Here is a 15,130-nt window from a genome sequence, read left to right on the forward strand (position 1 = left end):
CCCGGCTGGCTCCACCCCTGTCAAGCCCTGCCAGGTGGGGGGGCGCAGCCTCAGGTCCTCCAGTTAGGGCTGGGGTGGGGGACGTGGCCTGAGGTCCTCTGGGCGGGGGGCACGGCCTAAGGTCCCCTGTCAAGCCCCGCTGGGCAGAGGCATGGCGTAAGGTCCCACAACCTGGCAACAGGGCGTGGGATGCGGCCCCAGGTCCCATGGCCCAGTGCCATGGTGGGTGTGGCCTGAGGTCCCCCATCAAGCCCTGCCGGGTGGGGGACATGGCCACATGGCCTGAGGTCCCCTGTCAAGCCCTGCCGGGTGGGGGGCACATCCTGAGGTCCCCTGCCCTGGCCCAGTGCCACACAGCCTCAGGTCCCTGCTGATTGCTTGTTAAGGTTTGTTACGGGAACTCGGCCTCCGCTGTGGGCACAGCCATCTTGTGTTATGGGATCCCCGCCTCTGCTGTGGGTGCAGCCATCTTGTTATGGTGTGACAGGTCAATTTGCATATTCCCTCTTTATTAGATAGGATGGCATTTCTTTTAGATACTATGGTTCAGTTATTTAGTCTATTTCTGCCTTAAATTGAAATGTTTTTTTAAATATCATATTTAATGTAGTTATTAATATATATAGCTTTAAATAAACCATCTTACTATTTGTTGTATCTGCATTTTGTTATTTTTACTCTTGTCTTCTTTTGGATTAAGTAATTTTAGTTTTACATATTATTTTCTGCTAAAGAGGCAGCCCTATTTTAGAAGGTATATTACCAGCTTTCCAAAATGTAGCTAGAAGAGGGTTTAGCACTTGACTCGATGGTACCTACTACAGAGCAGGACAATGGCTTGTGTCATGGTGTGATGTGAGCAGATAAAGTAGGCCAATCCCATGTTCTCTCATGAAAATCGGAGTGAGGAAATATGGAAAGGATTTTCCACTGAGCAATAGGTACTGAAAGCTAAACAGTTGTGATGCAAAGATAGAGACCAGGGAAACTGTGTTATATCATCTGCATGCCAATAGTATATATAATTTGAAACTCTGAACATGAAGAGATGTTTGTGGATGGAAAGAGGAGGAGAAACTATATGAGAAGGTACTAGGGGAGGAAGAAGGCCATTCTTGGGTAGTTGGACCACCTTCTTTTTCAGACATTTCTCAGTTCCAATACCAGTCTATGTGTATGCCAATAATAAACACAATGTTCTTAGAGTAATACAAATCAGAGTATATTTTGACATATATAATGGCACTGCAATTATTTGGTGCTTAGTTTTATCACTAAAAATGTAAAAGAAAGGAAAATCTTGTTTCTTATATTTTCTAACTAGTATAGAAAAATGTTATCAAGACCAAATGAGTAGCCAAAACCGGTTTGGCTCAGTGGATAGAGCGTCAGCCTGTGGACTGAAAGGTCCCAGGTTCGATTCCGGTCAAGGGCACGTAACTTGGTTGCGGGCACATCCCCAGTAGGGGGTGTGCAAGAGGCAGCTGATCGATGTTTCTCTCTCATCGATGTTTCTAACTCTCTATCCCTCTTCCTTCCTCTCTGTAAAAAATCAATAAAATATATTTTTTAATAAAAAAAAAGACCAAATGAGTATAAGTATATTTTTGTTATACCTAGTTAATATTCATGGAAATAATTGTATAAATGGTTATCATAAATATATTAAAATTTTAATGTATTTTAATAAGTGATAATTATGCTGATTTTTCTAACACAGTTTTGAACTAATTACAGCTGCCTCTCTTTTCAGCCTGTACAATTTTTTTAAAATATTCTTTGTTATTTTAAAATGTAACTGGCATGTGTTTAAATGGATGACTTCTTATGTAGCTGTGAATGAAAATAATTTGTTTTCTTTGAGTCACTTGGATATGAAAAGCAATTAAATAATCTGCCTCATCTGCTAACTGCCTTGAATAAATTTGATCATTGAAGCTCAATTTTACTTTAAGATTGGCCATCATAATAATTCATTTGCTTTTCAGATGGTTTGAATTCTTCTTGTTTTATATATGTTTAAACACTTAAATGCCTTAAAACAACAGCAACATTAGCAACAACCCTATTTCCCCAGGAGATTTAGTAAAGTATTCCTCCCTTGATTCTTTCATTTGAATGCATTAATTAGAAACTAGCATAATTTTATTTATACATTATATGAAGTAGAGTTGTATTAGAAACCAGAGGTGAGGTGTTTTCTCTTTCTTTTTTTTTTTCTTAAGTTCCATTATAAGCAAATTCTCCAGACTGTTTATCACTGATGTTATCCACACTCTGAAATGAGGATTGCTCATCCATATTCTTCACATCTCTCTTAGCAGGATTTGAAGGGGAACACTGTGAAATTAACATGAAGGAGTGCTTCTCCCTTCCCTGTAAGAATTATCGTGACTGTGAAGATGGGGTCAACAATTTCAGGTAGGGAAAACCAAAAATGAAAAAGAAATCTAGGTACATATTTATGCATCTAGATGTATCTAAATGTATGCAAGTTTATATTTTCAACTGACAAATTGAACATTTTTATTATTAACAATTTTCCATGTTATACTTATTTGAAGCTTTGACTTTATACATTTATATCAATGAAATTCTTAAATTTCTTCTTTAAAAGGTGTGTTTGCAGACCTGTGTTATTTGGACTTCTGTGTGAAATTGAAACTGAGTGTTCCTCTAAACCTTGCCAAAATAATGGAACCTATACAAACAGGTTAGATGCTACATTTTACTGAATCAATTATTATATGTGTGTAATTTAACAAATAACAATGTGAACATACATATACCCATCATTCAACTTAAGAAGGAGAACATTACTGATGCCCTGTGTTTGTTCCCAAGTACTCCTCCATCCTCCAATCCAATTGTATTGAATATCCTGAATTTATGTTTACCACTGTCGTTCTTAATATACAGTATTAACTGTATGGCTGCCTGAACAAAATTCTCTTTAGTTTTCATATAACCATAACTGAAATAATATTGTGAATAGTCTTCTGAATGAATTTATTTTGTTGAACTTGACATTTCTACATTATCTATTAATGTATTTTTATGTGTTGTTTATTTTTAACTATTGTAGAATATTTCATTTAGTGACATACCAACATTTATTTATTACACTCCTGGACATGGATTTGGGGGTTATTTAACTCTTCTTTCTTAGAAATAATAATGCTAGTCAAGTTTCTAAACATTTCTCCAAATATATAAGTACTAGTGTTACTCTAGGCTTTATACCTAGAAACAGATAAGTTGAACCATTAGGTAGACATTTTCAAATTTACTATATCATGATTTTTATTTCATTTAATTTTGAAAATGGAATATTCACAATCAGCAAAAGTGAATAAGTATTCCTATTTGCATTGTCAGATTATTCCATTAGAGCTTATCTTCTATGTGTAAAATTATATATCCTTATGGATTTTGTCTATATTTTCATTATAACTTATAAGGTTGAGTATTTATCCATAGATTTCAAGATATTTATTTTTCCTATCTAGAAAGGCCTATTTATGTCATCTGCCCATTAATGTTCTCCTTTGTTAATTTAAAAAAAGATTTATATATTCTAATTATTAATTCTTTTGTTAGTTGTATGTACTGAAACTATCTTCTACTGATTGTGGCTTGACATGTAACCTTTTATGATGAGTTTTGAGTACAAAAACTAAATTGTAATCTAGTTGAATTAATTGATTAGCTTGTATATGGTTTGATTTTTTATCTTGTTTAAAAATGTTTACCTTAGGATTTTTACATCTGTATTCATTAGAGATATTTGTCTGTATTTTTCCCTCTTTTGTGTCTTACTGTTGCCAGGTTTTGGTATCAGGGTCCTGTTGACATCACAGAATGTGTTAGGAAGATGTATTGCCTCTTCTTTAATATTTTGGAAAAGTTTGAGAAGGATAGGCATCAAGGTTTTTTTTTGAATGGTTGGTAGAATTTGCTAGTGAAGCCATATGGTCCTAGACTTTTACTTTTGTGGAGTTTTTTGATGGTTGTTTCAATTTCCTCACTATTGATAAGTTCATTTAAATGTTCCAATTCTTCATGATTTGGCCTAAAAATGTTACATATTTCTAGGCACTTATCCATTTCTTCTAAGTTACTGAATGTTGTGGCATATAGTCTTTCATAGTATTCTATTATGATCCTATGTATTTCTGTGATGTCTGTGGGAACTTCTTTTTCATTTATGATTTTGTTAATATGAGTCTTATCTCTTTTTTCTTTAGTGATTCTAGCCAGGAGTTTGTCAATTTCACTAATTTCTTCAAAGAACCTGCTCTTTGTTGTATTAATTTTGTATAGGAGTCTTTTTGTTCTCTATATCATTCAATTCTGCTCTAATTCTTATTTCCTTTCTTATGCTGACTTTGGGCTGCTTTTGTTTTTCTTTTTCTAGTTCTTTAAGATGTAATTTTAGGTTGTTCATGAGATTTTTCTTTTTTCTTGAAATAGGCCTGTAATGATACAAAACTTCACTCATACTACTGCTTCTGCTGCATCCCAAAAGTTTTGATATGTTGTATTGTCATTCTTATTTGTCTCTCTATATATTTTGATCTCACCTTTTATTTCTTCTTTGGCCAAGTCATATTTTATAGCCACTCTGGAAAACAGTTTGGAAGTTCCTCCAAAATATTAAGTATAGAGTTACCATCTGACCTAGCAAACCCTCTTCTGGGTATCTACATGAAAACTTTGAAAACATTTATCCACAAGGACACATGCACCCCTATGTTCATTGCAGCATTATTCATGGTGGCCAAGTCATAGAAAAACAGAAGTGTCCTTCAATAGAGGATTGGATAAAGAAGATGTGGTATATATATACAATGGAATACTACTCAGCCATAAGAAAAGCTGAAATACTCCTACTTGTGACCACATGGATGGACCCTGAGAATATCATACTAAGTGAAATAAGTCAGAAAAAGCTAAGAACCATATGATTTCACTCATATGTGGGATATAAAATTGAAAGCAACAAATGAATAAACAAGAAAAACAAACAAAAACTCATAGACCTAGGCAATAGTGTGGTGGTTACCAGAGGGAAGGGAGTTGGGAGGAAAAAAAAGGATAAAAGGGGTCAAATATATGATTATGGAGGATGATTTGACTTTGGGTAGTGGGCATACAATACAATGTGAAGATCATGTATCAGAAATATACACTTGAAGCCTATATAATCTTATTATCCAGCTAGAGGCCTGGTGCACAAAATTCGTGCACTCGGAGGGTCCCTCAGCATGGCCTCAGCCCTCTCACAGTCCGGGAGCCCTCAGGGGATATCCATCTGACAACTTAGGCCCATTCCCCATGGGCAGCAGGCCTAAGCTGTCAGTCAGACATCCTTAGCACTGCTGCGCTGCTGCTCACCAGCTGTGAGCCCGGCTCAGGACTCTGGCTGAGCGGTGCCTGTGTGGGAGCACACTGACCATCAAGGGGCAGCTCCTGCATTGATTGTCTGCCCCTGGTGGTCAGTGCGTATCATAGCAACTAGTCGTTCTGCCTTTTGGTTGATTTGCATATTAGCCTTTTATTATATAGGATGTATCCCAATAAATTTAATCAGAAGTAAAAAATGTTTACCTTAGGGGAAAAACATGTTTCTTCTATTTCCTTTTAAAATATTTAAAGCTCTTCCATTCATATTTAAATTTTGATCTATCTGGAATTTTGTGTGAGTTATATTAGATAGGAATCTGAGTTCATTTTTTTCATATGAATAACCAATTGTGCCTACTACATGTATTAAATAATCCAGCCTTTTACACACAGATTTGTCTGATTTGCTATGCTTTCTTAATCGCAGATTAAATCCCCATATGTGAATATATCTATTTCTCTGCCTCTATTCTGTTTCCTTAGTTCAATTTTCCACCCATGTGCCTATGCCATAAATCTTAATTACTTACCTTTCAAATATCTCAATACTGGTAGGGGAAGACATCTCATCTTTTTAATATTCTTTAGGAAGCTTTAGTTTCATTTGACAATTTTTCTTCTCTTACAATCAACTATGTTCTGCATAAGTCCCTACATCCAAACAATTAAAAAAAAAACAGGTAGAATTTTAATTGGAATTCCATTGAATTTGTAGATCAACTTGAGAAGAATTGGTATTTCTTTATATTGGCCTTTTAAAATATATTTAAAAAAACAGTTGGACAAATTCAACTGGACATTCATTGATTAGGATAAAAAAAGACACATGTGCTATGTCATGGTTGCCTTCCAAGCAAGGACTATGTTTATCTGTCCTAATAGAGACACAGAATCTAGAATTGCAGTCAAAATTTATATCACAGCCTGCTTAAATTTCTGGTAATCTATTATTTCCATCATTTTCTATGGCTTTGGCCCTCTCCAGTCTGGTGGAGTAAACAGTGACATGCTTTGAGTCGCTACCCCTGAAGCTCTCAAGCCTTTCCAGGAGATGCTAATCACTGAAGTCATTCAGGAATGTAAAATTGCTTTTAGTTTAAAATTTGAATGAGTATGAAGGGGCATTTCAAAATCTTCCAGCTGGGCTTTCCTTTATAATATTTTATTCCAGTATGAAAATTCTGTCTATTAATAACTAAGTATATTGAATACACTAAATATTCAGGAACTATGGGGGAAAGCAAAACAAAACATAGTTTTGTGACTAATCTACCAAGTTTAAATAATCTTGTCTTTTTACTGTTGGAACAGAGGTATTTCAAAGATAATCATAAGTTCAGGGCCAATATAAATAACCTCTGAAAGGTCTGCATATCTTTCTTTCATCAGTGAAGTCATACTGGCAAATGGCCTTAGATCCCTCTGAGGAGACTTCAGGAAGAAATGTGTAACACATGTGACTATATTGCAAGGTTCTACTTCAAGGGCTTTTGCAGTCCTTCAGTTGAGGGACTGAGTGTGTGAAAAGCTTAGGTTTGAAGTTGTCTAAAAGCCTAGGAATCCCTACAAAGGCAAGTTAAATCATATTTCTGTCCTGCAGACATATATATAAATGTAAAGTAGCACCATGACAGATTGTCCATATAATTTATTTCTAGTAACCCATCATTACTAGATTAGCCAAAGATAATCTGTGAATCAATCCAACAATCACCATTCCATTTCCCTGATGTGTATGGTTATTTGCTCATTTTTTTTTTTTATCTGATAGGCAAACAAATTCAACAAGCTTTATCTATCGTTGAATCTCATTATCCTAATTCATATCAGAGAACCCAACTTCACATTGTTATCTCCAGCCTATAAAAGATAATCACCATAGAGCTTATAAAGATACTAAAAAAGTACCTTTATAAGTACCTCCTCACCAATCCTGTGCTTAATGTTGGTGAGTGCAATATCCTCCTGGGTGAATGGACTTGCTTCTTAGCTGATGAAATGCCCTCCTATAATCTCTGAATATATAAATGAAGGGGTAACTAAGCAGTTTATGTAGAATTGATTCCTTCAAACATTTCCATAACAATGAGGCTATGAACTGATGAACTGCTACCTCTATTATATATCAAAACACAAAAACAAGACAAAACAACAACAACAACAAAAAAGACAACTCTGGCATTTCTACCCTAATTTTCTAAGCTAAAATTAAGTCTTGTCTTTGATTAGCCAGCATATTTTCATTGATCCAGATGCTCATATTAGCATATTAAATCTTCCCTCCCAATCCATGACAATGTTAGCTCATTTAAGACTTATGATTATTCTCTGATTGTCCTACCAACTTTGTGGCAATGTAAGTTGGTGGGCTTTATAACTCTTTTAGGATATAGATTATCTGTTCCCAGTTAAGTTTTTCATCTCTCATCAGCAAAGATGGAATATAATTCTTTTTATGGGCTAGAACCAGTGAGAAATGTTCGGGAGTGGCAAGGGAAAATTGGCAAAAGTTCATAAGTCATTTTTTTCAGTGGCATTTAGGGGAAGTCTTGTTATGCAGAGCAGTACAGATTCCCTACGATACAGGATAAGTTTTGCTTCTATTAGAAAGGAGATTTGACTTTGGATGGTGGGCACAAGGTGCAAAATACAGCTCTTATAACATAGAAACCCACACCTGAAACCTATATGTTCATGTTGACAAATGTCACCCCAATAAATTTGATAAAAAATAAAAAGAAAGGGAGATTAAAGTGAATACAGATATTTAAGTTCCTTAGTCATATTTTCCCCCTGTCTATAGAGGACATATACTCCTTAAAATTACTATACAGACTATATTGGTTTGCTGCTGTTGCTTAGCAAAAATCCTGAAAACTCAGTCGTTAAAAATAGCAATCATTTGTTATTATTTTCATATCTGTGATATCCTATAATTTAGCTAATATACATAGGTTAAGTTCATCTAGGTTTCTCTTGCACCTGGCTAAAGTGGGAGAAGTTTTTATAAGTCTGTTATGTCAGCTTAATGGCTCTACTCCCAGGGTCTCTCATCCTTACTAGATTAGCATATTCTTCTCATGGAGTGGCAGAGGTTCAAGAGAATAAGCAGAAACATGAAAACCTTCTTAAGCCCAGGCTCTGAAATAGCACCCTTCCTCCTTTACTTATAGATCACTATCCAAAAACAGAATCATGACCAAGCCTGAAAGTGTGGGGCTCTGGCCAGGAAAAAGAGTGTTAAAGAATTAATATTTTTTAAAAATGCTATCAACTGAACAGAAGATGTGATTATTAACTGGATAATAGGCTCACAGAAATTATGCAGTATGGGGCATTAACTGCCTGGCATTTGCAATTTGCCCTGCATGGGACCCAAGAGATAGCTCTGAGTTGGAGACTGGCATGAAATAAATAGTAGAACCAAAATGACCTAAAAATCTAAATGAAGACTTTTCATTTGAATTTATTATATAGCTTCTGAAGACTACTTTCCCAAGTTTCAGCATGAGATCTCAAATTGCTATAGAAGGAAGCCAGCCCCAATGCCCTCTACTCAAAAGAGAACCCATGTGATGTATTCATGAACACAAGAACAATGAATTCATTTACAGAGAGCTGAATTGATTATAGGGTTGATATTCACCCTTCAATCTTGCTGATGGCAGCAAAGTGTGTCTCAAACTGAGAAAATCCTAAAAAGCTTGGTGGAAAATAACCAACTATTAATGGTGATTACCCTGACAGCTCCACATGCAGATTGCTGAAGAGTTTTTGTGAATATTAATCTTCAAGCCTGACTCATGTTAGGAAAAACTGCTGCCAATACAATGTATTGACTGAACCATGAGTGAAATACAAACTCGATGTGAAATTAAACAGATGTTGGAGGCCTCTGGATATAAGTTTTGACCTTCTGATTAGCGTTGCACTGCACAGTGTTGGCACCTTGTTCTAGAGGCCCTCCCCTGAGGTCAGAAAGGTAAGGCAGGAATGGAGGTGTCCAGCCTCGGTTCAGAGACGGTCTTTGAGGATGATGGTGCAGTAAACAGGGGATATTTGGAAACCCAAGGTAATTTATGTCTGGATTAAAAATAAATGGAAATCACTTTGGAAGACAGTTTGGCAGTTTCTTACAAAACTTACAATATGCGTGGTATTTACCCAAATGTGTTGAAACTTATGTCAGCTTTATTCATAATTGCCAACACTTGGAAGTAACCAAGATGCCCACCAGTAAATGAATATATAAGCATTCATCCAGATAATGAAATATAACTCAGCACTGAAAAGAAATGAGCTATCAAGTCATGAAAAGACATAGAGGAATTTTAAATACATATTACCAAATGAGAGAAGCCAATCTAAAAAGACTTTTATAGTATAAGTAGAGGCCCAGTGCATGAATTCATGCATGGGTGGGGTCCCAAGGTGGGGGAGAAGGGGTCTGGGATGCAATCAGCTCCCTGGGCAAGTGATGGGATGCCCTTGCCAGCTCGGGATCTGGATTCTTCCTACTGACATTCGTGCTGGTTGTTGGGAGCCACCTGGTGGCCACTTTTTTATTCTTTGCTCTTTGCATAGAGTCTAGGGAGGGGAAACAGCCACAGTGCCTGAGGCCGACTTCCAGGAGGCCAGTGGCACTGTCAGGATTGTGCCGGAGGCACTGGTCCATTGGTGCCTGGCCCGTTGTCCAGAGATTGGACCTGCAGGACTACTGAGGGAGTGTGTGGCTGCCGCTGGGCTGGTGGGCCGCAAGGACGGTTCAGTCAGCTGAGCAGCTCTTCTGCTGTGGGACCACACTGACCACCAGGGGGCAGCTCCTGCATTGAGTGTAAGCCCCTTGGTGGTCAGTGTGTGTCATAGTGACCAGTTCCAGTCATTCCGGACATTTGGTCGTAATGATTGTTTAGACTTTTATATATATAGATTCCAAATATATAACATTACTGAAAAGGCAAAATGTCAGAGACAATAAAGAGATCAGTGGTTATCAGCAGTTGCGGGGGAAGAAGAGATGAATAAGTAGAACTCAGAGGATGTTTAGGACAGTGAAACTATTCTGTATGCTATTATAACAGTGGGCACATGTTATACATTTGTCAAAACCCATAGAATGCTCAACATAAGAGTGAATTCTAATGTAAATTATGGACTTTGGGTGATAATGATATGTTAGTGTAGGTTCATCTATTTAAATTAATGTACTGTTGTGGTGGAGGATGTTGAAAATGAGGGAAGTATTTTTCATTTATGGAGGGAAGAGCTATATGGTAACTGCATTTTCAGCTTAATTTTTCTGTGAAGCTTAAAATAATCTAAAAAATAAAGTACATTTTTAAAATGCCTCAACATAGCAGCCATTTGTCTTTACAGTCTGTACTTGAGTGGGGTCCAACAAACTCCCTCTGAATTGTGTTTGAGACAATAAGCTGTTAGGGATAACCAAGCAGATGCATGCAAAAGTATGTGCACTAAGCGTTGCTGAAATCAGCTTAAGGTTAGGAGGTAATAAGAAAATACAGGTAAAGAATATGAACAAGCTGTTCAAGGAGGAAGAAATGTAAATGGTCAGCAAACAAATAATTATGAAACCTAAAATAAAGTGAGATACATTTGTAGGCAGTTAGATATGAGCAGCTTGGGTGAGGCCTGCCCTGGGATTACTGTCTAGGACAGCCTTGGGCAAACTATGGGTTATATAGTTTAAATGAGGAATTTTCTGGGTGGATACTTTCATTTGCATTCATGGATGATTGACAGAAAAGGATTATCTATATATATAAAAGTCTAAGCGAATGAAGTGACCAGAATGAGCAGAAGGACCGGTCGTTATCATGCACACTGACCACCAGGGGGAAGACTCACAATGTAGGAGCTGCCCTGTGGTGGTCAGTGTTCTCCCACAGCCAACTTCCCTTAGCTGTCCAACTGCGTGGTTGCGGAGCACCAATGATGGTGGCGTCAGTGTCCAGCATCCATTCCTTTTCTGCCTGGCCTGGCACCCATTGCCTCCTCTCCCATCCCCACAGGGGCCTTTGAGCCCCAGACTGGGACAGGGAACCAGGGGTGGGTAGCAGCGGATGCCGCCCCTTTTTTAGGGGGGCCGAGGGCTGGCTCTCTCCTCAGGGCCAACAGCCAACCTCCCATGCTCCATTCCTACCCCTGGCTGGCAAACCCTGATTGGCCCAGCACCCACCCACTGCGGTAGCGGTGCGGCAGTGAGGGAAGAAGGGAACCGCGCAGTGGTGGGACACTGATAATGGCAGTGTCAGAATCTGGTGTCTGATGTCTGTTCCTTCCACAACTGGCCCAGCAACCATTGCCTCCTCTTCGACCCAGCCCTGTTCGGCCTGGCCCTGATCAGCCCTGATTGCTGGCCAGGCCTAGGGACCCCACCCATGCATGAATTTCATGCACCAGGCCTCTAGAATAACTATATTTTTTCTGTGCATGTCCTTACCATAATGCATAGAGAAAAATCCATGGCAGGGGTATCAAAACTGCAATGAAAATTTTATTATAATTAGCCCAGGGCCTTAGTAAAGTAGAACTGAGGTCATTTCGTTCACCTTTGAGTTTGCACCAAGAACCTACTGGTTCTGAACCTGCCCACTGGCACTCTGCTGGCTGCTGGGCTGCCCTTAGAGAGGTGGTCTGAATGCAATGTTGGCCTGACCCCTGTTCAGGACCCCAGGGAAGACCCTTCCCCAGCCGCTCATGTCTAACATCCTACCTAACAATATGTCTTTCCAAGGACCAGTGGAATCTCATCCACTGTTCAAGGGAGGATAAAGAACTACATTGGGGAAATTGTAAACTATATGGTATATATATACACATGAAAGTCTTAAATATGGGTACACAAAAATATGTATAAGGTTATAAATATGTAGTATATTTACAATGCTGAAAACTTAAAAATAATTAACAAAAATATGATATAACTAGAGGCCTGGAGCATGAATACATGCACAAGTGGGGTCCCTTGGCCTGGCCTATGGGATCGGGCCAAACCAGCTCTCTGACATCCCCCAAGGAGTCCCAGATTGTGAGAGGGTGGAGGCCAAGCCGAGGGACCCCACTGGTGCACAATAGGGGCCAGGGAGGGACGCAGGAGGTTGGCCAGCCAGGGAGGGGCTATGGGAGGGCTCCAGGGTGTGTCTGGCCCATCTTGCTCAGTTCCGATTGGCTGGACCCCAGCAGCAAGCTAACTTACCCATCAGAGCATCTGCCCACTGGTGGTCAGTGCACATCATAGTAAGTGGTTAAACATCCTTAGCATATCATTTGCATATTATACTTTGATTGGTTGAACAGATGACCATATGACTGGACTCTTAGCATATTATGCTTTTATTATCTATAATAATAAAAGCATAATATGTTAATTAAATCAGATGTCCTTCCAGACAAACTTCCGGACAAAGCCAGGGCTGCGAGGGAAGCCCAGTTCCTGGGTGCCTGCTGGTGGCCAGAGGGAAACCCAGGTGCATCTGGTCTCTAGTATAGGATAAACAGAAAACTATATGTAATTTACTATAAATAAATTATATGAATATATACTCCTTAAATGTTTACTGAAATATGTGATGAATGGAAAAAGAAAGTATCAGAATAATATATGCAGCATATTATCTAGAAAACTACTTTTTAAGAAACTGGCAAACTATCTTCCAAAGTGACTGTATCATTTTGCATTTCCATCAGAAGTGAATGGGAGTTCCTATTGTGTTTTATATTCTAATGAGCATTGGGTATTGTCAGTGCTCTGGAAATTTAGCTATTCCAAGAGTTGTATATTGGTATCTCGTTGTTTTAATTGCACTTCCCCAATAACATATGGTGTGGAGCACCTTTTCATATGCTTATTTTACATCACTATGACTTCTTTGTTTAGGTGTCTGTCTGTTCATGCCCATTTTTAATTAGGTTGTTTGCTTCATTATTGTTGAGCTTTAAGAGTTCTTTGTATATTATGCATAATAGTCTTTTACTAGTATTAGATATGTCTTTTGCAAATATTTTCTTCCAGTCCATGGTTTGTCTTATCATTGTCTTGCTATTGTCACAGAACATAAATTTTTAATTTTAATGAAGTCCAGCTTATCAGTTCTTTCTTTCATGGATCATGCCCTTGGTGTCATATTTAAAAAAATAAAACTCAAAGTCATTTAGATTTTCTCCTTTGTTATCTTCAAGGACTTCTCTAATTTTTCATTTTGTGTTAGGTATGTGATCCATTTTTGCATTCATTTATATGAAAAAGTGTGAAGTTTGTGTCTAAATTCTTTTTCTTCATGTACATATTCAGCTGTTCCAGTACAATTTTGAAGAGACCATCTTTTTTCTATTGAATTGCCTTTGCCCCTTTGTCAAAGTTCAGTTGACAATATTAATGTGGGTCTACTTCTGGGCTCTCCATTTTGTTCCATTGATCTATTTATCTGTTCTTTTAATAACAGCACATTGTCATGATTACTACAGCTTTGTGGTAAGTCTTGAAGTGAGGCAGTGCCAAGTCCTCCAATTTGTCCTTCCTATAAATATCATGTTCCCTTCAACATTGTATTCAGTATTCAGGATCTTTTTCCTCTACATATAAACTTTAGGATCATTTGGCAACATCTAAAAAATAACTCCCTGGGATTTTGATTATGATTTCATTGAATCTAGAGATCAATTGATATCTGACAATATACAGTCTTTCTGTCCATGAACATGACATATCTCTATTTAGTTTTGTGGGGGTTTTTTTATTATTGTTTTTAATCCTCATCCAAGGATATTTTTTCCATTGAGAGAGAGTAGAAGGAGGGGCGAGGACAGAGAAACATAGATGTGAGAGAGAGACATTAGTTGGTTGCTTCCTGCAATCACCCCAACTGGGGCCTGGAAAGGAACCTACAACCCAGGTATGTGCCCTTGACTGGGAATCAAACCCACAACCCTTTGGTGCATAGGCCGACACTCAGTGGTTCTCAACCTTTCTAATGCCGCGACCCTTTAATACAGTTCCTCATGTTGTGGTGACCCCCAACCATAAAATTATTTTCGTTGCTACTTCATAACTGTAATTTGGCTACTGTTAATGAATCGTAATGTAAATATCTGTGTTTTCCGATGGTTTTAGGCTCTACAGTAGCGACCCACAGGTTGAGAACCGCTAGCAGGCTCACCTAAGACCATCGGATTATTTCAGATTAAATCCACATCCATATGCAGTAAAATTATAATAGTGACACACAAAGACTATTTTAAAGATAGTCATTCTCTGGAATAAATATTTTAGGTAAAAAATAGTTTACTTTTCTTTTTTTCTTTTTGCTTGAGGTACACAGAATCTAGACCATCTTAAAGTACAGCATCATAAAGATGCTGGATAAATTGAAACAAACAAAATAAACCACATATCTGAGCATATGCAACATTCTCTTAGTTTAATATTAAATTTGATATTTTATGTGCAAATTTTTAAAAGACTATAACTATTTTGCATTATATAATACTTACATATAACTGTTTTGTTAAAAATGAAAACTTATAGAACAGATACATTTTATATCATATTTTATAACTGATTAAAATTAAAATTATTATCTAAAGGATTTATTTAGCTTCTTTATAAAATTTTATATGAGAGCCAAAACCGGTTTGGCTCAGTGGATAGAGCGTCAGCCTGCGGACTGAAAGGTCCCAGGTTCGATTCCGGTCAAGGGCACGT

The 15,130-nt window shown here is 37.7% G+C and overlaps 1 protein-coding gene across 1 annotated transcript in view; it reads left to right on the plus strand.

Annotated features, from left to right (window-relative positions):
* EYS (eyes shut homolog) overlaps positions 1 to 15,130 on the plus strand; it is a gene marked incomplete at both ends in the record, with an annotated part of 1,444,019 nt that overhangs the window by 453,725 nt on the left and 975,164 nt on the right. The window contains 2 exon segments of the mRNA XM_080665107.1: positions 2,325 to 2,421; positions 2,618 to 2,713. Of these exon segments, the coding sequence (XP_080521233.1) occupies positions 2,325 to 2,421; positions 2,618 to 2,713 (193 nt within the window).

The sequence above is a fragment of the Plecotus auritus genome, assembly GCF_963455305.1.
Source record: "Plecotus auritus genome assembly, chromosome: 4".
NCBI classification, from domain to species: domain Eukaryota; kingdom Metazoa; phylum Chordata; class Mammalia; order Chiroptera; family Vespertilionidae; genus Plecotus; species Plecotus auritus.